The sequence below is a fragment of the Dama dama genome, chromosome 13 (genome assembly GCF_033118175.1).
Source record: "Dama dama isolate Ldn47 chromosome 13, ASM3311817v1, whole genome shotgun sequence".
Taxonomy (NCBI): Eukaryota; Metazoa; Chordata; class Mammalia; order Artiodactyla; family Cervidae; genus Dama; species Dama dama.
Window position 1 is genome coordinate 30,088,625 of NC_083693.1, and position 20,308 is coordinate 30,108,932.

Consider the following 20,308-nt stretch of genomic DNA (forward strand, 5'->3'; position numbering starts at 1 on the left):
CAAACAAGGTGGATATAGATCTTTATCACCATCACCCCTGAAATTCCCTAATCTGCCCCAAATTCAATCACTTTTCTGAAATTTTCACTATAGTTTTTCCTGTTCAAGAACCTGTTGTAAATAGTATAGAAGCCATTTTTGTACCTGGCTTCTTTCATTTATTCGCTTTTTTTTTTTTTTTCATTTATTCACTTATTTTTATTGTATGAATATGTCACAGTTTATCCGTTTTCCCACGAAAAGCATTAATGAGTCAGAACTCTGATACTGAAAGGTCACAGCGGTGAGACTTAGCTTCCATTGGCTCCTAACGCGTTCTTCTCTCCCTTCACACCCGCCTCCACCTCGGGCGTCTAGCCTCCCGCAGGTCAGAAGCTGGAGATCTCAAAGCTCGCCGCTCTTTGTGGAGTAGATGTGATCGACAGTCAAGATCCCCGGTGATCAGTGCCCTCCGGATTCCAAGTTGGTTTCGTCCATTTCACGAAGTTCTGAAAATGAAGCAAGTGCCCAACGCTTCCTTGCGTGAGCTAGGAGAATTGGGTGTACCCTTCAAAGTTAGTTTAAGGTAAAATCGTTTTATCACAGGAACACTCGCCTCTGGTTCTGAACGTTGACGCGTTGCCGCGCGTTTTCAAATGTCCCTTCCAGGCCGCCGTCCTTTTCCGGGTACCCTGAGCGGTGCTCGAGAGTGCGGGACTTCCGGGAGGTCTAGGAAGCCGCCCCTCTCTTTGGTATCTCTGCAGGTGTAGACCAGAATCCTGCGGACGGGCGAAGTGGACCGGGAGGGGCGGGGCGGGATACAGTGGCTGCAGGCCTGAAGTAAGGTCCCTTTGGCTGTAGCTGTCAGGCCGAGAGGTGGCCGGCCATTCATTCCTCCAGTGTGGCTGACGAGCGAGGGCCCCTTGGGGGTCTCTTTCGGGTTCTGTGCCCTTACCTGAAGGAGAACCATCCTGCACTTACCCGGGCCGCTGCCGGCCACCTCGGAGAGGAGGGCGTCCCCCTTCTTCCACCCTGTGGCTCCGGTGACCGCCGCCATGGCCTTTCCCCATCGACCGGACGCCCCAGAGCTGCCTGACTTCTCCATGCTCAAGAGGCTGGCCCGAGACCAGCTCATCTACCTGCTGGAGCAGGTCAGTGCCCGCCATGTCGGGGACCTTTACTGCATCAGCAGTTTAGCACTCACTGGATGCCTAGTTCTTTCTTACCGAGTTCCCTTGAGCTTGCCTTGGTCCTTGGAGCTTCTGTGGCAGATCCAAAATGAAGCACTCAGGGAGAAAAATCAGAGAGCAGTAAGAGCTTGGGACGACCTGGCCAGAGAGTTATTGGAAATCCTTTTTTTTTTTTTTTAAAAATACGAGCAAGGGAGACACCACTAGTGTGAGGCATCACTGGGGATGGAAACAGGGTTAAAACAACTGTCCTTAGGGATCTTACTTCCTGATCTATTCATAGCATTACTGGGAGCCATATGAAACACAAATTACCACACATAGGGTATCCTGTGGTAAATGACAGCTAGGGTGCATGGAAACAGTCATTTCTAGCTGGAGTAATCTAGGAGTTTCGAGGACTGGAGTGTGAAGATAATCATACTTTCCTTGGAGATGAGAGAGGGTATTCCAGATGTACTGGTGGGAGCAAAGTTGAAGACCCAGGAAAGGACAAGGCATGTAATACATGGAAGAGAGGGATGAAAAATTACACAGTAGGCGTTAAATAGCTACTGAAGGTTTATCCCCGATTCCTGTAAATGTTTCAGTCTTGTTTCCCACCATTCCCCGACATCCAAGATTTCTCAACTTTGGTAACAATGACATTTTGGGCTGCTTAATTCTTTGTGGTGGAATTGTCCTGTGCATTGTAGGATATTTAGCAGCATCCCTAACCTCTACCAGTAACACCAGATGTCAGTAACACCCCCTGGCCCAAGGTGGGACAACCTAAATGTCTCCAGACTTTGCCAGATAGCCCCTAAAGTGCAAAATCAGTCCTGGTTGAGGACCACTGCCTACATGCACCTTACCCATCAGGCAAACATCAGGCCCTCACCATTCAGCCTGTTAGCTTTCCCTGGCCTTGGTTGAACTGTCATCTTGATCTGTCACTGCCTACAGCCTACCCATTTGTCAAAGTCATGTTGACAGGAAGCTTTCAATGACTTCACCCTCTCTTCTGCTCAGTGTGACCTCTCCTTCCTCTGGACAAATGAGAGAGCAGCGTCGGGAATGGTGAAGCAGGATGTGGGTGGGAGGATGAGGACTGTCCTGGGTTAAGTTTTCTGCCTTGAACATTGGTTCTTTTTGTACTTAGAAGTAAAATGCCATTTGAAGAGATATTTGGCAGTTAGTTGTGGGGTTGCAGGATACACAGTGCAGTTTTGTTTTGTTTGGCTTCATTCAGCAGGAGATCAGTTGGTTTATCAGGAGGTGTAGAGGAGGAGGCAGTGGAACAGAGGAGCAGTGATGTAGAACAGGGTCACAGGCGAGCAGGAGGGTTGAGTGACAAGGATGTGACCTTAGAAAGAAGGTGAGGGACTTCCCAGGCAGTCCAGTGGTTAAGATTCTGAGCTTCAGTGCAGGGGGCATGGATTGGATCCCTGAGCAGGGAACTAGGATCCCTGCTGCGTGGCCATAAAAAAAGATGAAATATCTTTCCACTGGAACCAATAATGACTAGAAGACAAAAAGAGGTGAATATGTAGAGAAATGTCAACTGTGGATATAGACAATAAATAAGATGCTGGGTTAGGTGAGGTCTAGTGCCTTTCCAGAGAACTCAGAGTTTGTTTTGTTTTTTTTAAATAATTTTCTTTATTGGCTTGTGGCTGTGCTGGGTCTTCGTTGCTGCTCCTGTAGCTTTCTCTAGTTGTGGCAAGCGGGGGCTCCTCTTCGTTGCAGTGCGTGGGCTTCTCATCGTGGTGACTTTTTGTTGCAGATCATGGGCTCTAAGGCATGCAGGCTTCAGTAGTTGTGGCACACGGGCTTAGTTGTTCCATGGCATGTGGAATCTTCCTGGACCAGGGATCAAACCCATGTACCCTGCATGGGCAGGTGGATTCCTATCCATTGTGCCACCAGGAAGTCCCTAGCTCAGAGACTTCTATTAAGTGGATGACTGAGGGGCTTGTGTGACCTGAGAGTGAGCCAAGATACTGTGTCTCCTTCAGCTTCCAGGAAAGAAAGACCTGTTCATTGAGGCAGATCTCATGAGCCCTTTGGATCGAATCGCCAATGTCTCCATCCTAAAGGTACCTTGCTCCCTTTCCCAGGTGGATCAGGCCCCTCTTTCCTCATTAAGCAGTTTTTCTTTTGATGAATAGTACAAATTACTGAGGAGTGACTACCCTTCTAGGGTAAATATAAGATGGCAGAGTTGAGTGGACTGGAGGGGGGCGGGGTGGGGGTGGGGGATTGATCCTCTTCATATTGTTTTTAAATTATTTAAATGTTGATTTTTCTACTGACAGTTTAAGGAAGGTTCAGTGGAATGGTTGTTAGGGAGGCATTTTGACTCCTAGAATTAGTGTAAATAGGAGGAAGCCCTTTCAGAAGCTCCCTGTCTTTGCATCAGGCTTCAGGTTCCCAGGCACACTTACTTCCGTTGTCTCGTTTGATTCTTGTCTGTAGCAGCACGAAGTAGACAAGCTATACAAAGTGGAGAAGAAGCCGGCTCTCAGCTCCAGTGAACAGTGAGTCCGGGAGCCTCGGGCTCTGCTCCAGGCTAGAGGAGGGCCCTGCATGTTTGCCTTTGATCCGTCCTCGTCCTCGGCTGAGATCTAGCCCCATGACATTTGTGATAGCAAAACATTCACTTCCCTGCACTTTTACAGTTTCATCCCTAGGTTATGCTTTAGCCTTCTAATTGGTCTCCTTGTCGGCAGTTTCTCCCTCCTTTGTCCTCTTCTCTCTCTAACCCAATCTACCAGTTCTAACCACATTGATTGAAAAGAAAGTGAAAAAGTTGCTCAGTGATGTCTGACTCTTTGCAACCCCATGGACTATGCGGTCCTTGGAATTCTCCAGGCCAGAATACTGGAGTGGGTATCTTCCCAACCCAGGGATTGAACCCAGGTCTCCTGCATTGCAGGTGAATTCTTTACCAGCTGAGCCACAAGGGAAGCCCAAGAATACTGGAGTGGGTTGCCTATCCCTTCTCCAGAGGATTTTCCCGACCCAGGAGTTGAACCAGGGTCTCCTGCATTGCAGGTGGATTCTTTACCAACTGAGCTATCAGGGAAGCACCCCCCTACCACATTGATTAGTCTTTCACAGATAATTTCCTTGTGATCTCCTCCAGAACCTTCAAGCCTTCCCTTACTTACCCACTAAGGTCTGCATTGCTCATCATAGATTCCAAAGCTGCCTCCCAGAAGGCCTTTCACCCTTTTTCCAGCCTGGCCTCTTGCACATCCCCTCTTACCTGATGCACTTTCACGTGTTTCCCCGCTCTGCGCACAAACCTCCTCGCTGTTCTTGTGGCAGACACCTAGCCTCAGAGCCCAGCCCCGCCTCCTCCACGGAGCCACCCCGGGGTCGCCGCCCTGGGTGATTGTCTCCTCCCCTGGATTTGCACGGAGCTCAGTGTTTGTCCTGTTCACCTGGCACTCGGTCACATGCTGCCTGGCGTTTGTCTGGCGTTTGTTTTTATTTTCAGTATTTCTCAATTTAAGTCACGTACACCCTCCCTCAGAGGAAAAAACCCCCCTAGATACATGGAGAAAAACATTGTCATATACTTCCTTGTATTATTTTTGAATACTTGTTAATATACTCCATGCATAGGTGTGTCTTATTTTGCCCAATAAACTGTAAATTATTTGAGAGTAGAAATTTCTGGGTCCACCATAAGGCCAATAAGTACCCCCAGCTCACCACAATATACCTGCTTTATGATTTTTAATTGGAGGATAATTGCTTTGCAATGTTGTTTTGGTTTCTGCCATACAACGGTGTGAATCAGCCTCAAGTATACATATGTCCCCTCCCTCTTGAACCTCCCTCCTGTCCCCCACCCCATCCCACCCCTCTGGGTTGTCACAGATCACCGGACTGAGCTCCCTGTGTTACACGCAGCTTCCTACTAGCTATCTCTTTCACATGTGGTAGTGGATATATTTCGATGCTCCTCTCTCAGCTTCTCCCACCCTCTCCTTCCCCTGCGATGGCCACAAGTCTGTTCTCTCCCTCTGCATCCTGCCCTGCAAATAGGTTCTTCTGTACCTATACCTGCTTTACTGAGGGGAGTCTTCTGTGGTGAGGCAGCCAAGAAAGCTGGCATGGCTTTGGCTGGGGTGAGAACTGTAGCACGTGGTGGAAGAGTTGGCATTACTATCACCAACTTCATGATTTTTCTTCACTAGGAATTTTTTCCCCCTTCTCTCCCGTAGGTTGTGCTTCCTGGTCAGACCTCGCATCAAGAATATGCGGTACATTGCCAGTGAGTGTGTCACAGCGTCCACTGTCACTAAGGCCCAGGGGAGGGTGGGAACGTCTGAGGGCCACGGCCGTGAGAACAGAATTGTTCGGGTTGGCCATGCCCCTCATCAAGGCTCTTCACTTCCTTGCTTCTACTCTAACATGAGGCCCATGGCTTTCTGGGCTGTATCCTTTCTGTCTGTAGGTCTCGTCAATGCTGACAAAGTGGCTGGCCGAACTCGGAAATACAAAGTGATCTTCAGTCCTCAGAAGGTGAGTTTGGACCCATGTGGGAGTGAGATAAGGTAGAAGAGCATGGGGGACTGGGACGGGGTAAGGGACCAACAGCTGTATCTCCTTCTAAGCTAATTCTGTGTGACTGAACAAAATACCTGCCATTGTCTTTTTATTAATGTAGCAGAGAGTCTCCTATCAAATTACCTCAAATACAGATTGTACAGTGGTGAGAGGTGGCCTCTACATGTGAGTGTGTGTATGCTTGGTTGTGTCTGACTCTTTGTGAGCCCATGGACTGTAGCCCTCCAGGCTTCTCTGACCATGGCATTCTCCAAGCAAGAATACTGGAGTGGGTTGCCATGCCTTCCTCCAGGAGATCTTCCCGACCCAGGGATCGAACTTGAATCTCCTATGTCTTTTGCATTTCAGGTGGATTCTTTTACCACTGTGCCATCTAGGAAGCTATCCTGTTTAGGAATATACATATACGAAGTATAACATTATTACTAGGGCAAGAAAATTATTGAGTAAAATAACCAATCAGGATTACAGGTTACTTTTTAATGGTGTTGGAGAAGACTCTTGAGAGTCCCTTAGACTGCAAGGAGATCCAACCAGTCCATCCTGAAGGAGATCAGTCCTGGGTGTTCATTGGAAGGACTGATGCTGAAGCTGAAACTCCAATACTTTGGCCACCTCATGCAAAGAGTTGACTCATTGGAAAAGACCCTGATGCTGGGAAGGATTGGGGGCAGGAGGAGAAGGGGATGACAGAGGATGAGATGGCTGGATGGCATCAGCGACTCGATGGGCATGAGTTTGAGTAAACTCTGGGAGTTGGTGATGGACAGGGAGGCCTGGCGTGCTGCGATTCATGGGGTCGCAAAGAGTCAGACACGACTGAGCGACTGAACTGAACTGAAAGGAGCTATAGCAGTAATTTCTAGTTTTTGGAGTCTTGCAGAACCCTTTTTTCCCAGTTAAACTTCCAAGGACAGATTTGTTTAGATAGGGAACAGAACAGGTTGGTAACAGTTTCAAATAATGCTGCAAGCCTCCATAACACACAGAAAAACAAAACTGAGATTTTAATGAATTTTTTTCTTTCTAACACCCTATCTAAGCAAATTCTTTGACCGGATTTTCCATCACAGGACCGTCTCTTCTTTAGTGGTTGTAAGGGAAGAGGAGATCTCTTTCTTCCTGAGCTCCCTCTATTAATTATGAAGATTGGCAGTTTTCCAAGTGGGCAAAGGAATCTCATTAGTTAGAATTAAAAATAGGCCTATAGGATTTCAGTTTTTATTTATTTGGCTGGGCAGGGTCTTGGTTGTGGCATGCTGCATCTTTAGTTGATGCATGTGGGATCTAGATCCTTGACCAGGGATCAAACCCAGGCCCCCTGCATTGGGAGCCTGACAGAGACATCACTGGATTTGACCACAGAGATCTAGGGCATCTAGATAAAAAGATGAAGGTGGGTGTGAGGAAGCAGAAGCAGTGGTAGCAGATAATTCTTCACAAACCCAGTGATGTCTGTGTCAGGCTCTTCTACCTAACATCTCTGGCATTGGATATGGCTGCCCATTCTTCCTTGAACCTCTGCCTTTAGAGGTGCTATTTAGAGGCGCTAGTTTCTCTGTTCCCGCCTCTGTGTATTCTTTCTTAGCCTTCTCTGGAAGGTCTTGGACTGTGCGCTCTTAATTTTGGTTCCCTAGAGTCCTGTCCTTAGCTCTCTTCTCTGTGTTCTTTTGAATAAACTACATACTTTAAATGTAATGTATGTGCCATGAACCCCAAGGCTGGCTGTCCAGACCTCCCCCAGGTGTCTGCAGAGGTCCCAGGGACATGTCCTAACCAGAACTCCATCCCTCCCCTCTCCGCCCCACTGCTCTTTACCTCCACCTGCTCCTCTTCCTCTGTTTCTATAGCACTGTCACGCCCTTCTTCCAAGCACTACCTGCAGGACTCACCCTTCCATGACAGCTGAATACCCTCTCCTTTGTAAAGCTTTTCCAGTCAATCAGGAAGAAAAGAGCAATTGGCTTAATAAACAGATAAAATGGATGGAAAGGAAACATAGTGTTAGGCCGGATGATTCCAGTGGTCCGTTCTAGATCTAAGAGTCTGGGTTCTCTTGTCTTTTTCCCTGGATTCAGTAACTGTGGTCATCATCAGTGACCACAGAGGAATCCAGAGAAGTGGAAAGAACAGAGAAGGGGGTTACTAATCAACTTCCCTTGGTCTTTCAGTTTTACGCGTGTGAGATGGTGCTTGAGGAAGAGGGCGTCTATGGAGGTGAGAGGAGGCGGGTGCGAGTGGAAAGGGGGAGGATGTGTGGGAGCAGGCCCTGAGGGTTGTCCCCCTGCCGTATCTCCTCCTTTTCGCTCTCTCTCATTCCTGTTGGCCTGGCAGGAGGAGAGTGTCGTTAGAGTGCGAAGAAGGACCCCAGGTTAGGCCACTAGTGGGAGAGTAAGGAAGGGGTCCTGGGGGTGTAGTTGGAAACCACGCGTGCTCTCTTCTTCCCTCCCAAGACCCCCACAAGGAAACAGTGTGCCTTCCCTCCTCGTGTGCAACACAGACCTGGTCCCCAGTCCTTCCTGCTGGAAATCCTGCTCCAAATACAGCCCAGAACCCTCAGTGTGGCCTCCTGCACCTCCACGGTCTGGCCCCTTCCTGCCCTTTAGACTCATGTGTGCTCCGCTCTCCTGAGTCACCACCCTCCAGCCATGGGGACTTCACACATCTGTTCCCCTTGCCTAGAATATTCCTCACCCTGCAGCTTCTTTGCCTACCTGAATCATACTCGAATTCTAAGCCTAAATGTCACTTCTTCAGGGAAGTCTTTCCTGTATCCCCAGTTGGGGTTAGATCTGTGAGCTGTTTGTGCTCTTAGGTTGCTGTTTCGTCTTTGGAGCCTACAACTGGAATCCCGTTTGTCTGCTGTGCACCCTCCCACTTCACTGTAAGCTCCAGAAGTTAGGAGCGTGTCCCCAGTAGCCTAGTGCCTGTACATACACAGCTTTCAGTCAGTACTGTCAGATGATGCAGTAAGTGCTTCATCGGCATTTTTGGTCGGCACTCTAATGGAAACACACCACTTACACATTGTATTACAGGCTGTCACATACACATGTCCTCTCCTTATCAGCCTGTGAGCCCCTTCCGGGAAGAGACTGTATCTTACTCATCTCTGAGCATCCCGTGCTGAGTGTGGTACCTGAGGCAGTGGGGCAGGCCCTCGGGAAGTCTCACATGACTGCGGTGGACCTTCCCTCTTCATGTGGAGCCGCGTGCCTTAGGCAGGAAGGCTGACGCTCTCTGTACCCACAGATGTGAGCTGTGATGAATGGGCCTTCTCTCTCTTGCCTCTCGATGTGGATCTGTTGAGCATGGAACTACCAGAGTTTTTCAGGGACTACTTCCTGGTGAGTGCAAGGCACTCGGGTCTTGGCATTAAGGAGTGGGGACAAACATGGGGTCCTGTGGGCTATGGATTCAACCTTCTTCCAGCTCATCTCATATATCATGAGTGATACTGATTTGGAGGTGGAATGCTGCTGACTGATATTCACGAGGCTTCCTTTGGGGCCAATGAAAATGAACCCTCTGAAGCATTGCCAAAACCCTGCCCTTCTGCTCCGGGGCTTCTAGGCCTCGTCCCTTTCCAGATGAATCTGTCAGGTTGATCTATAGCTTTGTGGCCCACATGGTCCCTGCAGGAAGGAGATCAGCGTTGGATCAACACTCTGGCTCAAGCTTTGCACCTCCTCAGCACCCTCTATGGACCCTTCCCCAACTGCTATGGAATTGGCAGGTGTGCCAAGGTGAGCAGTTCTGTTGCCCAGATAGCCTGTATTTCACCCGTTTTCTGCCCACTAAGGATTATTCGAGGGCATCTGTGATGTGATGTATAGGCTTTTGTTGCTCCAGAAGAGGTCCCCAGAGCAGAGAACTCATGTGGCTAACAGAACAGTAGGACACCCCTGGGTAGCATTCCTAAATATTTGAGGGCAACGAGACTCCTTCACTGCTGTGGGGAAGGATGGGGAAGGATGGGAGCAGATGGAGTAGAAGAGGTAATCATGTGATAATGAGCTCTTCCTTGGGGTCAAGGAGAAGGATCGCATGGAACGGGTTGGGTTCTGTAGGTGTGGGGCTGCAGAAGGGACCTGGACTCAAGACTGAGGATGTGTTGGGCCCTAGCAGATGTCATATGAACTGTGGAAGAGACTGGAAGAGGAGGAGGATGGTGAAACCAAGGGCCGAAGGCCAGAAATTGGACATATCTTTCTCCTGGACAGAGGTGAGCTGTGCTCAGCACTCCTCTCTTCCGTGGACCCGAGAAGACATAGGAATATTATAAATATAGCAGACACAGTGGCACAGTTGGAATCCTCCAGTGGGGTCTGTGAATGCCAGCATTGACCGGGGCGGCGTGGGCACTTGGGCCCCATAGATACTGAGCTAATTGGGTGGTAGGCTAAGTTGAGGAAGACCCTTACGGTTGGGGATCTCGATTGCAGACATGGACTTTGTGACGGCACTTTGCTCCCAGGTGGTTTATGAGGGCCTGGTGGATGACACTTTCCGCATCAAGTGTGGTAAGTGGCATCTCGGCGAGACAGAGGTGTGCTCGAGTCCTTGGGCCTCCCCCGGGGAGGACTTGTTGGGGAGACTCAGGCTCAGAGTGAAATGCTGGCTTCCAAATGGTTTGTTGTGGTTTTGTTGCAAAGTCCGACTCCTTTATGACCGCTTGGACTGTAGCCTACCAGGCTCCTCTGTCCATGGGATTTCCCAAGCAAGAATTCTGGAGTGGGTTGCCATTTCCTCTTCAGGGAATCCTGGATCAGGGATCGAACCTGCATCTCCTGCATTGGCAGGTGGATTCTTTACCGCTGAGCCACCACTGTGTGCTCAGTCATGTCTGACTCTTTGTGACCCCATGGGCTGTAGCCCACCAGGCTCCTCTGTCCAAGGAATTTTCCAGGCAAGGATACTGGAGTGGGTAGCATTTCCTACTCCATGGGGTACCAGGGAAGCCCCCAAAAAGTTTAGGGGACGTTTAACTCATTTTTTTTTTTCGCCCTGCTTATGGGATCTTAGTTGCCTGACCAGAGATCGAACCCAGGCCCCTGGCAGTGGACCTAACCAGAGTCCTAACCACTGGACTGCCAGGGAAGTCCTGGGGATACCTTTCATGGCAATTCAGAAAAGGGTGGGGAAGGAAGGCTTCGTTGGAGATCCTCAGAGCTATCCCCTCTGCTCTCAAAGGGAGTGTTGACTTTGGCCCGGAAGTCACGTCCTCTGACAAGAGCCTGAAGGTGCTGCTCAATGCCGAGGACAAGGTGAGCACACAGGTGCCCGCAGACGATTTCCCAGGCCGCTGCCACCACGAGGCTGAGGGCCCTGGTGCTGGGAGGGGAGGCGGAGTCCCAGCGAGAAGGCCACCCTGCCAGCTGAGAGGGCACCCCAGGGCGCACAGCAGGGATAGGACACGTCCTCATCGAAACCGGCTCAGCTTTCTCTGCTAGAACCGCCGAGCACGCGCCCTGTGCTCTCACGGCACCGAGCAGGCAGGAAGACGGGAGGTCCAAGTCTGTGCAGTCATCTGTTCCTGTCGCATTCCCCCAACAGGTGTTTAATGAGATTCGGAACGAGCACTTCTCCAACGTCTTCGGCTTCCTCAGCCAGAAGGCCCGGAATCTGCAGGCCCAGTATGACGTGAGGCTCCCGCCCAGGGCCTCTGTCTGTTCCCTCAGCGGCTCCCCAGGCTGCTGCCTCCCTGATGCTACCGCAGCAGGGGGTGGGACCTGCGGGCGGGCAGTGGTCACCCCCATGTGAGGGCAGAAGGCCTGACCTCTCGGGGACGTCCCCACAGCGCCGGAGAGGCATGGACATCAAGCAGATGAAGAACTTCGTGTCTCAGGAGCTCAAGGGACTGAAACAGGAGCACCGCCTGCTGAGCCTCCGTGCGTTCAGCTCGAGGCCAGGGTGAGGGGAGGGCTGCCGAGGAGCTCTGCCTCTGGGAGGAGATCCCGTTCATCTATCAAACAGTGCTTTAAAAAATTGTTTTAATAATATCAGTGTTTCGGGTTGCTTTTTAAAAAATTATTTATTTATTTGGCTGCACTGGGCCTTAGTTGTGGCACGTGGGATCTAGTTCCCTGACCAGGGATCGAACCTGTGCCCCCCTGCATTGGGAATGTTAGCCACTGGACCACCAAGGAAGTCCCAAATAGTGCTCTTATTTGTTCTGAAATGGGAAGAAGGGCTCCTGCCCTTTGCCTGAAGAAGTTTTTATTCTCCTGGACAGTAAAGCGACCTCCTTCCATAAACAGGAATGTGTCTGCTCCCCTTTTGTCCCATCTGCAGATATTGGGGCCTGTGAATCCATCATGAAGAAGAAAACCAAGCAGGACTTCCAGGAGCTCATCAAGACTGAGCATGGTGACTTGGCTGCCTCTCCTGCTTCTGCTTCCTGGACTTCCAGCCCCAGCCTGCCCTGAAAACATGCTCTTTGGCACTTTCCAGCTGATGGTGGTCATGTGGAATGCTGGTTCCTGCTAGAAGTCCTGGGGGCCCCTTAACCCACCCCAAAAGGATGGAGAAAGAGATGGGGAGACAGACGCCCATTAGCATAGATGGCAACAAGCTGAGCCACTCCCCCAGTCACAGGTTCTCCTCTGATTCCTTGCAGCGCTACTGGAAGGGTTCAACATCCGGGAGAGCACCAACTACATTGAAGAGCACATCGACCGGCAGGTGAGGCGGGGCTCAAGCAGAGGGAAGAAGAGAGAACGTGTGTTAAGAAACTTGAATTCTCTGTGACTTTTTCTTCCTGTGCAGGTGTCACCCATAGAAAGCCTCCGTCTTATGTGCCTTTTGTCCATCACGGAGAATGGTGAGTCCCAGGGACCAAAGGTTGAAGAGCTTAGGGACAGAAAAAGTCATTTTGAAAGAAAGAGAAATGTCCTAACAGGCAGAACATTCATTCCCCTGTAATCTCATGGATTCTTTCCCCTGTAATAAAGTAGGTTTTTGTTCGGGGTGAAACACCCCCAGGTCATTAAGGTGATTTATCGTACCAGCTCTACATCTGCATCTAGTTCTCTTCTCTGCAGTAAGTCCTGTCCCATCATAGGACTGTAAAGGGCAGAGCTGAGCAACATGTCTCTCGTTATTCCATCTGGCCTCCTACCCTCAACACGATTTCATAATCAAGATACAGTTCAGGAAAAACCAATTTCATAAGCATTTTAGAAGCTCAGATTCTGTAACTCTTCATGGCAACTTGTTCTGAGTGTTGAAGTCTTCCAGTTTACAAATATTATTATTATTTTAATTTGTTTATTTTTGGCTGCACTGGGTCTTTGTTGCTTCAGGGTTCTCTTGTTGTGGCACATGGGCTTAGCACGTGCCCCCTGCATTGGCAGGTGGATTCCTAACCACTGGACCACCAGGGAAATCTCAGCAAATATTCTTTAAGGTTGCTTTTTACCCAAAGAAGTCATTTGCTTATTCTAAATCCCCTTTATTGTAGTTGGAAGCCCATTTCCTCTTACACCTTAAGAGTTCCCTGTTGCACTTTGGGAACTCATGTGAACACTTCTCCCATTCCTCACTTGCTATTAAGCAGTTCCCGGGAGGACTGGCCCCTAGCCAGGGAAACACACGCACAGGAAGGCCCTTCTCCCAGCGCTTGCATTCCTCTTCCCCACCCCCCATGGATGAGATTGGCATTCATCAGTGTCCCTTCTCCAGGGCTCTTCCTTGGAACCCTCAGATCCAGGCTTTATCTTTCAAAAAGCAGGCTTCAGTTCAGGAGTCAATTTAGAATTGACTGCATAGGATGCAAAGTTAACATGAAGTCCAACTCCTTCCTTCTCATTAGGGTTTGTGTTTTTTTTCCTGTGGGGAGGAGGGTTTGTTGGTGGGTTTGGCTGTACACGTTAGGACACCTCAACTGGCTCCTAAACCTTTACTTTTCTTACCCTCAGGTTTGATCCCCAAGGATTACCGATCCCTGAAAACCCAGTACCTGCAGGTAAGGCCAGGAGAATGTGTTCTTGAGGGAATTTGGTGGACATTTTTGAAAGAATTGAAGAAGAAATAGCCCCTTTCCGGCCCTGGTCACCCTTCTGTTCCCATGTGGCCTGCCTCTCAGCACAGACACCCTTCTCACCACCCTCATTTCACTCTGCTCCCCGCTTTATGTGGCTAGTATGGGAGGGAATTTGAACAGTTCAGCTGTTGGAACCAGTGGTGAGTTCTTGCCCTTGGACTCTCCCTCCCTTCAGCTCCTTGTGAGGCATCTATACAGCTTTCCTTCCAGGTCCTTCTCAAGTTCTGCCTCCTCTGTGAAGCCTTCCCCACCTCCTTCCATCGATAATTTTCTGTGTTAATTGTTTCGTGCTGCTTTTATTGTTTGTTTGGCATTTGCTTATTTCTGATGTGACTTCCCCAGCACAGCACTGTGAAGCACTTATCCCCTGATTGAAAAAAAAAAAAAATTCTTCCCCACAAACAAGTGTGGGCTTTTCAGGACACAGATCACATAATCCTCCTCTCCCCCACCTCCGTATCACCTCACAGGGCTAGGCCCTTGGTGGATGCTTGGTAGAGAGCTGAATTGCATTTTGTTCAGAGCTATGGCCCCGAGCACCTGCTGACCTTCTCCAACCTGCGGCGAGCTGGGCTCCTAACAGAGCAGGCCCCAGGAGACACCCTCACAGCCGTGGAGAGTAAAGTGAGCAAGCTGGTGACGGACAAGGCCGCAGGTGAGCAGGGAGCGCAGGTAGCCCCTTCTGCCCTCCCTGGTCCTCGGCGCCTCATCTCTCAACAGGCGGAGCACGCTGGGCAAGGGGAGAATGAGCTGGGGAAGGAGAAGGCGATTCCTTACTGTCACTGTCCTTACCGCCACTCCTGCTTTCTTGTTAGAACAGCTTCAAGTTAGTGAACAATGATGTGCTAAGCCTTTTAGATATACTTTCTCATGTAATCCTACCAAACCTTCTTCATGGTAAGTTGTATTGTCTCCATTTTACACATGAGGAAACCAAGGCAGAGGGAGGTTAAGTGACTTGTTCAGGGCCCCCCAGTCAGTCAGGTTTGACTCCAAAGGCCACACACTTAAAACTGTAGATCACCCTATGGATTGCATTTAGTAGAGAGTTGGTCTCCTATAGAAGGAGGAAGACTGGGTGAGGAGGGAAAGGCAGTGAATGTCTTGATCAGTTTCAGGTAATCGGCTGTAGGTGTAGGTGATCAGCTTTGAGGAGGGTCTTCAGGTGTGATAGGTCCTGCTCTTTGAGGAGAGGCGGTCCTGTCACTTCCTGAATGGTATCACCCACAGCAGCATCATTAATCCATGAACCTTAGATAAAACCCGGCACAAATTTCTTTCCCAGGAAAGATTACTGATGCCTTCAGTTCCCTGGCCAAGAGAAGCAATTTCCGAGCCATCAGCAAGAAGCTGAATTTGGTATGTGGATCAGGAGTGGACAGGGGAGGCAGTGGGTTCAGTCCTTTGTGGAGTACTTTGAGCCCACAAAACCCTTTCTGTTACTTTGCTTTTATAAAGATCCTTTTGTTTGGGGACTTCCCTGGTGGTTCAGTGGTTCAGACTCCATGCTTCTAAAGCAGAAGTGTGGGTTCAGTCCCTGGTTGGAGAGCTAAGTTCCCATATACTACCAAAATGCAGCCAAAAACTAAAAACTAAAGGAAAAAAAGAAGATTCTTTTGTTTGGTAGCATTATAGCATGAGCTTAATTTAATAATGAGACAAAACACAAAGGTTCATTCGCTTAGTAAACATGTAACACACACCTACGAGTATCAGAATGTGCCAAGTGCTGCTTCAGTGACAGGTGTGTCCCAAGTCACTGCTGGAGGGTCACAAAGGGGCACTCTTGCCAGGGCACATGGGCCCTCATTCAGCAGAACTGGCAGGTACTGAACAGCTTCCGTCTTTGATTATGGAGTCTTTCCTCCCCCAAGGCTATTGCTGCTTCTCCCTTTCATTGAAGTAAGAACAGCTCTTAGGGATATACCACTTTCCTCTGACTCTGTAAAAGACTGGAAGGCTGAGTTGCCACTTGCCTCCTGCGTTCCCCTTTACCCTCCAGATCCCACGCGTGGATGGCGAGTATGACCTGAAAGTACCGCGTGACATGGCGTACGTGTTCAGCGGTGCGTACGTGCCCCTCAGCTGCAGAATCATCGAGCAGGTGAGAACGTGGCCCCCTCCCATTCATATTTCATGCTTTCTGCTTTCTCTTAGTCCCTGGCCTGGGTCAGAGCCCAGAGCCCAGCCTGGCCTGGCCCAGCTTGTAACTACCTGCGCAACTAGCAAGGAACATTACAGTCTGGCTACAGCTGGACTTGAAACTAGCGCTTGTGCCTTCCCAGGTGCTGGAGCGACGGGGCTGGCAGGGCCTGGACGAAGTGGTGCGGCTGCTCAACTGCAGTGAGCTGGCCTTCACAGGTGCATGGCCTTCCTTGCCCAGTGGGGGCGGGTGGAACAAGGGGAGGGCCTGATGCACTGCCCAGTACGAGCCTGCGTGGCCAGTGAAGAGCCGAGTCTGGTCCGGTCTTTGCAGACATGACCAAGGATGACAAGGCCTCCAGCGAGTCCCTGCGTCTCATCTTGGTGGTGTTCTTGGGTGGCTGCACGTTCTCTGAGATCTCAGCCCTCCGGTTCCTGGGCAGAGAGAAAGGTGAGAACAGGCCTCCATGGGATCTGGGGGGCCAAGGGCAGACCTCAGGAAAGCTTCTTTAGAGGCCTCTGGGTACTACCTGCTGCCATCTTGCTGGGGGCTGAATAGCAGGGAGCCCGGACCCAGCGTGGCAAGTTGCTGGGCCCGAGAGTGTGGTGCTGGTGTACCTGTGACTACAGACTGGTGCTCTGACCCAGCCCGGGCTGTGGAACTGGAGGGGCCCCACATGGCTGGTGTCAGGGGCTCAAATCTGCCCTCGGTCACGTTCGGTGGTGCTTTTACTCCTTAGGTTACAGGTTCATTTTTCTGACAACAGCAGTCACCAACAGTGCCCGCCTCATGGAGGCCATGAGTGAGGTGAAAGCCTGAAGTTTTCCCTGCCAGTGTTGATGTCTTCCCTGGACATGTTCCTCAGTGGGATGCAGGAGTCTGACTCCCAGCTGCTAAGAAAATATCTACCAACTACCCTCCTAAGAGCTGGGGAGCCGGGAACTTACTTGGGATCTAGAGAACCTATCTGAGGAGAGAGTTCACCTCCTGCCCCCAGGATGTTTCTTTTTTGTTTATGAAGTACAGCCCCTGCTAGTAAGATAAGGAGGATCTTTTGCTAAATCTTCTTTGAGTATCATTGTAAATAAAGCCTCTACTCTCAACGTATCATGTTTAGTTCTGGACAGGCACTTCCACAGTTTATTGGGGGGAGGTGGAGGGGGCTGTATATAGCAGCTTCGTGTGCCCCGCGGCCGGGACTGGGTAGTTGCTCTGGGCCTGGTCTGTTTCTTCCTTGAAACTTGCGCTGTAATTCACTTTCCTCAATCATAAAACAGGGATTAGATGATCAGTAAGCACCCTTACAATTCTAAAATTCTGTAATTCATTGTATTTTAGGAAAAATGAGCTTGCTATTGTTTCAACATAAGGAGGCGCTTGAATTTTAAGCCTTCGGTTTCTCATTGCAGAAGAAAAGATTGCGCCCCCCCTTTAGAGCAGTTTTAGGCACTGTGCTCCTCTAAAGGCCACTAGTGCCCCTGTAAGTGCTAATTCTAATGACTTCTCTTTCCCTTCACCCTTTAAAAATGGTGAACTCTAACCACCATCTATTAGTGGTTGTCTTCTAACTTGATCTCACTCTTAATCCCCTTTTCCTTCTTGTAAGGCTTCCATGACAATTTTGTCCTCCTGCGTCTCCTAGGCTGCATTTCCATCTCCTTTGTTTCCTGTCTGTGGATCCTCCTTTGTTGCCATCTCCTTCTCTGTCTTTTGTTGTTATCCGCTTGCCCATCCCAAGCTTTTGTCTCACTGCTGAACTTCACGCTGTTATTTCCAATGTGATCATTCCGTGGGCAGTGGAAATTCAGCACGTCTAAAATTAAACTCTCAAACTGAACTTCGTGTCACCACATGGGGCCCCTAAACCTGCTCCTCTTCCTCTGTTTCCCTAATTGACATTCTCCTCATCTGCCCTGGTTTTGTTTGTGCAAGAAATTACATCCTTGACCTTAGATTTTTTTCCTTTTTATCCACCACATTCAGCTGGTCCCCCTACCCATTATTTCTAAATGCTTCTAGTTCATTTCTCTTCACCAGCCCCATGGCAGATGTACTTGTTTTTGGCCCGGGCTTTTCGCAAAACTGTCCTTTCCATTTGTTTTGCCTCCAGTCTGTTCCCCGGTCCACAGTGCTGCCACTTCTTAAAAGAAAGATCAGGGACTTCGCTGGTGGTCCAGTGGTTAAGAATCCGCCCTGCAATGCAGGGGATACAGGTTCGATGCCTGGTCAGGGAACCAGGATCCTACATACCTCAGAGCAACTAAGCATGCATAACTAGAGTTATGCCAGAATGAAAGATCCCATGTCTGTCAACTGAAACCCAATGCAGCCAAATAAATAAATTAAAAAAAAAAGAAGAAGACCCAAACCTGTGTTGTTAGGTCATCAAAAGTATTCTTTCCACAGGAAAATGACAATGCTGTGTTGAAATTCCAAGGAAAATGCATATCTCAAGTATCTAGCTAGAAGCTTGACAGGGTTACACCAAACTAGTGTGCAAGATCAGAGACACTACTGACAGGACTGTTAGTTTGTAAAAAGAATTATACAGTCAGAAAAACATTCTTTGGCCAAATGAATAAACGGTAGCAGTGCACTGCACTTAAATTCTAGAACAGTGCAGTTCACTAGGACCATAATATGATCCTTTTGTATACATACATTTCAAAGTGTTTTACATGCTGAGTATGTGCCCTCAATTATCTTCCAACGGTTCTATGACTTTGTTGGTTTCAGAACTACAGTGTAAAGCACATGATAGCAAAATTGTCTTATCTCTGGAAACTTATAACCCTGGCCACTTGTCTGAAGATCACAAGTTTTTGATGCTTTCTGGAAAACTCTCAACTTGATGAACAAAGAGAGCAAGAAAATTTAAAAAGTGGTGCCTGTAGGCCACATAGTGGAGCAAATCTTTGGCACACTGCTAACAAGTTAGATCCAACCAGTCCATCCTAAAGGAGATCAGTCCTGGGTGTTCATTGGAAGGACTGATGCTGAAGCTGAAACTCCAGTACTTTGGCCACCTCATGCGAAGAGTTGACTCATTGGAAAAGACCCTGATGTTGGGAGGGATTGGGGGCAGGAGGAGAAGGGGATGACAGAGGATGAGATGGCTGGATGGCATCACCAACACGATGGACATGAGTTTCGGTAAACTCCGGGAGTTGGTGATGGACAGGGAGGCCTGGCGTGCATGGGGTCGCAGACACGACTGAGCAACTGAACTGAACCAAACAAGTTAAAGGATGTTGAAAGCAACAGTGAAGTTCTTCTGAAAGGGAAAAAAAACACTGTTATAAAGGCTAAGCAAACAAGCACCCTTTACTTTTCTTTCATGGAAAAGGCAAATGAAGAGAACTCACAGACACTACTGTTGGCCAATAAACATGGGGGAAATGTGCAATTTCCATTATTATCAAGCAAGCAACAATTCTTATCAAGCAAAGACATGTCACAAGGACCACAGTACTCCATGCTGCTGAGTGTAAGGAAGGTATTCTTCCAGTGAGGATGCCTTGGTGGTGAGGGCAAGTGAATAAATACAACCTGTCTGGAGAGGGAGCATAAAGTAATTACACTTCTAGGAACTAACCCTAAGAAAGAATGCAAGATGCAGAGATTGAGGTATGAAAACATTTATCTGTACAAATGACACCTAAATATTCATCAACTGTAAAAGAGGTGAATTATGAATCTACACGACCATATATTACACAACCATGAAAAAGTGATGTGTAAGCATTAAGTGCTTCCCTGGTGGCTCAGATGGTAAAGAATCCGCCTGCAATGCAGGAGAACTGGATTTGATCCCTGAGCTGGGAAGATTCCCTGGAGGAGGGCATGGCAATCCACTATAGTATTCTTGCCTGGAGAATCCCGAAAGACAGAGGAACCTGGCAGGCTACAGTCCATGTGGTAGCAAAGAGTCGGACACGACTGAGCACAGCGCACAGCTGCAAGCAACTTTGTCGAGTTTTGAGTCTAATTTTTCATAGGACAATTATATAAGCCCATGTAGTTTTAAAGAAAACCACGATCCAGGTAATCTCATTTATTTACCAATCGTTACCTGGGAAGTCACAAACCTTTTGGAGATACTTCCTTCTGTAGAAGGCGGTGTTTACCTAGCAGGATGGTTGGGCTTCCCAGTGGTTCAGTGGTAACGGATCCGCCTGCCAATGCTGGAGAGGCAGGTTGGATCCCATGGACAGAGAAGCCTGGCAGGCCACAGTCCATTGGGGTCGCAGAGTCGTACACTACTTAGCGACTAAACAACAACAAAAACAGGATGGTTGGGAAAATTAAATAGAAAAGCACCGGCCGGTGAGCAAGGTCCAGCGTCACTCCCTCTCCCCTTTAGGTCTGGCTTTCCTGTATCTGGGGAAA

At 49.1% G+C, this 20,308-nt stretch overlaps 1 protein-coding gene across 2 annotated transcripts; it reads left to right on the forward strand.

The window, feature by feature from the left end:
• The first annotated feature begins 210 nt into the window (after positions 1–210).
• Positions 211–17,022, forward strand: VPS33B (VPS33B late endosome and lysosome associated). 2 transcript variants are annotated; one of them, XM_061158721.1, is made up of 23 exons: positions 211–1,130; positions 3,167–3,247; positions 3,627–3,688; positions 5,387–5,436; positions 5,620–5,687; positions 7,904–7,949; positions 8,985–9,079; positions 9,374–9,478; positions 9,858–9,957; positions 10,178–10,255; positions 10,926–10,999; positions 11,289–11,375; positions 11,533–11,623; positions 12,027–12,101; positions 12,352–12,416; positions 12,501–12,555; positions 13,652–13,698; positions 14,299–14,431; positions 15,062–15,135; positions 15,779–15,880; positions 16,062–16,137; positions 16,253–16,369; positions 16,659–17,022. In XM_061158721.1, exons 1-23 carry the CDS (start codon positions 1,035–1,037, stop codon positions 16,736–16,738), a joined length of 1,857 nt encoding a protein of 618 aa, XP_061014704.1. In that variant the 5' UTR covers positions 211–1,034; the 3' UTR covers positions 16,739–17,022. The 2 variants fall into 2 exon arrangements, with proteins under 2 accessions (XP_061014704.1, XP_061014705.1); XM_061158722.1 differs by having other exon boundaries at positions 215–1,130; positions 9,861–9,957.
• The last annotated feature ends 3,286 nt before the right edge of the window (positions 17,023–20,308 follow it).

Bases quoted from the DNA above. Each gene is read 5' to 3' on its own strand.
- VPS33B (XM_061158721.1), top strand. From the start codon at position 1,035: ATGGCCTTTCCCCATCGACCGGACGCCCCAGAGCTGCCTGACTTCTCC. The intron at 9,958-10,177 runs GTGAGCTGTGCT...TCTCGATTGCAG, and splicing joins TATCTTTCTCCTGGACAGAG to ACATGGACTTTGTGACGGCA. The intron at 16,370-16,658 runs GTGAGAACAGGC...TTTACTCCTTAG, and splicing joins GTTCCTGGGCAGAGAGAAAG to GTTACAGGTTCATTTTTCTG.